Source organism: Lolium rigidum, chromosome 4 (genome assembly GCF_022539505.1).
Source record: "Lolium rigidum isolate FL_2022 chromosome 4, APGP_CSIRO_Lrig_0.1, whole genome shotgun sequence".
NCBI classification, from domain to species: Eukaryota; Viridiplantae; Streptophyta; class Magnoliopsida; order Poales; family Poaceae; genus Lolium; species Lolium rigidum.
The window spans coordinates 181,607,927-181,611,750 of record NC_061511.1 but is presented as its reverse complement, the minus strand read 5'-3'; the positions used below and the strand labels follow the sequence as shown (position 1 = coordinate 181,611,750).

The window sequence follows — 3,824 nt, the reverse complement described above, 5'->3', positions numbered from 1 at the left end:
TCAGATCCCGAGGACGGCCAGCAGTTTCCTTTATCGAATTGTCCGACAATAATTGGACTACACTCTAGTGTCCAGTGAACGATCCCGGTCTTCCCATTTCGGCCCCCCGAAATTTCGAGCCCGTCGGCGTCGCCGGTGTGAGAAGTAGCCCGGAAAACCCCAAACAGAGCACCGAAATGTCCGCGGCCGAACCACAAAAAAACCCCACAATACGGCGAGCACGGCACGGCAGCGCTGACCCCTCGAACCTCGTCAACTCCTCCTAATCCTCTACACGCTCAGAGCCCCTCGGTCTCCGACGACCGGCCGGCGAGATGGCGGAGACGGTGGCCGGCTGGCTGGTGTGCCCGGTCATCCGGATCGTCGTCGACAAGGCCAAGTCCTGCGCCGCCGACCGGATTAGGTGGCTCAACGGCGGCGTCCCCGATGCGCTCAACCAGCTGGACTGGACGCTCACGGAGCTGCGGACCGTGGCCAGCGCCGTCGAGCTGAGCCGCGGCGCGAGGGGCAACGGCGCCCGCGACCTCGATCGGTGGCTGCTGCAGCTCAAGGACGCCGTCCACGAGGCCGACGAGGTCGTCGACGAGTTCGAGTACCGGAGCCTCCGCCCCGACGGCGGCAAGGTCGACCGCGCGCGCTCCTCCCTCGTCAAGTTCGGCAAGCAGCTCTCTGGCACCGATGAGCCGCTCAACAGGCTCAAGGCCGTCATCGAGAAGCTGGCCGGCATCAAGGCCAGCTCCGGGCGGCTGATGCAAGCGGCGGGGCTGGAGGCGTCGTTGTCCGGCGAGCTGAGCGGCCGCCACCCCACCTGGGAGGACCCCGACACGGGCTCGCTGCTGGAGGAAGGCGAGGTGTTTGGGCGTGACGCGGAGCGAAAGGAGATGGTTTCTTGGCTGCTAGCCACCGGCCCGCCCCACTGCCCAGATCGGCGCGCCGCCGCCGTCCCCGTCGCCGCGATCATGGGGCTCGGTGGGATGGGGAAGACCACGCTGGCGCGCGTCCTGCTCCACGACGATTCCGTGAAGAAGGCGTTCGATTTGGTGATGTGGGTGTGTCCTGGTGCCACTTACCACAAGGTTGAGCTCGTCAAGCAAATCTTGCAGTCTGCGGGAGTACAAGTCCCTGACAATATGAAGAACTTCGCTGTGCTCCAGAAGCAGTTAGGGGAGACCGTCTTATCCAAGAGGTTCCTGCTGGTTCTCGACAATGTCTGGAATAGAGGGGACATGGATGAGTATATGTGGAGCGAGGTGTTGGCTCCTCTTAAGTTTGGGAATCCTGGGACTGGGAGTAAGATCATAGTCACCACCCGAAAAAAGATTGTAGCCACCTCGCTGAATGCGAGCAAGCAGGTCATGTTGGGTGGGTTGGCGTTCGCCGATGTTTGGTCGCTGTTCACAAGGATTGCTTTCGGCAACGACAGCGTTGACAAGCATCCGGCATTGCACGCAATTGCGGAGATGCTTGTTCCAAAGCTCAAGGGGTTGCCATTTGCTGCCAGGGTCGTTGGCGGGATGCTTAAGAGTACCCGGAGTATCCGTGAGTGGAAGAGGATCTCGGAAATGGAAAGCTATGACAATGTAAACTTGACGCTGGAGTTGTGTTATCGGAACTTGCAGGAACACCTGCAGCCATGCTTTGCAATCTGTAGCATATTCCCCAAGAACTGGCGGTTTAAGCGTGACAAGTTGGTTAAGATTTGGATGGCATTGGATTTCATTCAGCTAGCTGATGGGAAGAAACCGGAGGATGTAGGGAAGAAGTACTTTGATCAACTTGTGGATGGGTCTTTCTTCCACGAGCGCAAGGAGGGCCATCAGAATTACTATTACATTCATGACCTGATGCATGATCTGGCCGAGAATGTCTCACGAATTGACTGTGCAAGAATCGAGAATGTTGATGGCAAACAGATACCTAGTACAGTTCGGCACTTATCTGTTACTGGTGAGGCTGTCACGCATCTCAAAGGCCGGTGCCATCTTGACAGGCTACGCACATTCATAATTCTCAAGCAATCTTCGTCTTCCCTCGCTCAACTGCCAGATGATATCCTCAAAGAATTAAAAGGTGTCCGTGTGCTTGGTTTGGATGGCTGTGGTATGGCTGATTTGTCCGATAAAATCGGTCAACTGATCCACCTGAGGTACCTGGCTCTTTGCAAGACAATCACAAGGCTTCCACAGTCATTGACAAAGTTATTCCTTCTTCAAACCTTAAGCATCCCTAAGAGGTGCCGCCTCGAGGAGTTTCCAAAAGATATGCGGAACTTGAAATATTTGCGCCATTTGGATATGGACAGGGCAAGTACATCGAAAGTTGTGGGTATTGGTCAACTAATTCATCTCCAGGGATCAATTGAGTTCCATGTTAAAAGGGAAAAGGGTCACACGTTAGAAGATTTGAATGATATGAATGATCTCTGCAGAAAGCTCCATATCAAGAACCTTGATGTTGTAGCCAGCAAACAAGAGGCCTGCAAAGCTGGCCTAAGAAACAAACATGGCCTTAAGGTGCTAGAACTGGAATGGAATTCCACTGTTAAGAGTGACCCTTCTGTGGACGCTGATGTCTTAGAAGGCCTTGAACCTCACCCGCATGTTGAAGAGGTCCGTATCAGAAGATATCATGGTAATACTCCACCGCGTTGGTTGAACATGAGTTTCAGGAAGGACAGTAAGCTGTGCCTGCTTAAATCTTTATATTTGACCAACTGTAGAAAGTGGGAGGTCCTGCCTCCTCTTGGGCAGCTTCCGTGCCTGAAGGTTTTGCATTTGAAAGAGATGTGCGCACTGAAACAGATTGGCAGCGAGTTCTATGGAGTCAAATTGATTGCATTTCCATGCCTGACAGACCTTGAATTTGATGATATGCCACTGTGGGCTGAGTGGACTAAAGCAGATAATACGATCAACAATGTTTTTCCCAAGCTCCGTAAGCTGAATCTTTTGAACTGTCCCAAGTTGGTCAAAGTGCCACCTTTCTCTCTGTCTATCCGGAAGGTCACGGTCAGAAATACGGGGTTTGTTTCACACATGAAGCTATCCTTCTCATCATCATCAAAAGCTTGCAATGCGGCATTAGAGACATGTTCTACCAGCATCCTTACAGATGGCTTGCTGCACCAGCAACAGGCGGAAGCGATTTCAGTTTTGACTCTGCGGCACTGCCAAGGTGTGAAGTTTGAGGAGCTTCAGGGACTTACCTCACTCAAGAAGCTGCAAATATCTCATTTAGACATAACTGATGAGCAGCTGGGTACTTGCTTGCAAGGTTTACAATCGCTTACCAATCTGGAGATAGACAATTGCAACAACATAACATCTCTTCCACATGTTGAGAATCCGAGCGGATTAACGACGTTGCACATTCGGCAGTGCTCCGAGTTGTCTTCTCTGCATTCCTTGCCAAATCTTGCAGCACTAGAAAGCATGTCGATCGAAAATTGCTCCAAGCTCACCGTGGAATCTTTCCCTACCGACTTCAGCAGACTCGGTTCCCTGAAAAAATTGAATATAATGTGCTGCACGGAGCTGGAGTCGCTGCCAAGTGGCTTCCCGTCTTCACTGCAAGTTCTTGATCTGATTGGGTGCAAGCCAGCGCTCTTGAACCAACTGCAACTCAAGGACGGACCAGAATGGGATAAAGTAGCACGTGTCCCGATTAAACGGATCCATTGACCAGAGGTTTATTGCGTAGGTGCATCTGGTACCGCTATCATGTCAATTTCATCACCGTTCAAACGAATACCATCTTTACTATGAAATAGTCAGATAAAATCAAGATCTATCTATTTCCCTTGCATAGTCAATATTCGCCATTTC

At 52.1% G+C, this 3,824-nt stretch overlaps 1 protein-coding gene across 1 annotated transcript; it reads left to right on the top strand.

Moving 5' to 3' along the window:
* The first annotated feature begins 202 nt into the window (after nt 1-202).
* LOC124706504 (putative disease resistance RPP13-like protein 1) lies at nt 203-3,824 on the top strand. The gene has a single exon (XM_047238166.1). It carries the CDS (start codon nt 315-317, stop codon nt 3,678-3,680), a length of 3,366 nt encoding a protein of 1,121 aa, XP_047094122.1. The 5' UTR covers nt 203-314; the 3' UTR covers nt 3,681-3,824.

What these genes read in the sequence shown, in the direction of transcription:
- LOC124706504 (XM_047238166.1), top strand. Translation starts at nt 315, where the DNA reads ATGGCGGAGACGGTGGCCGGCTGGCTGGTGTGCCCGGTCATCCGGATC.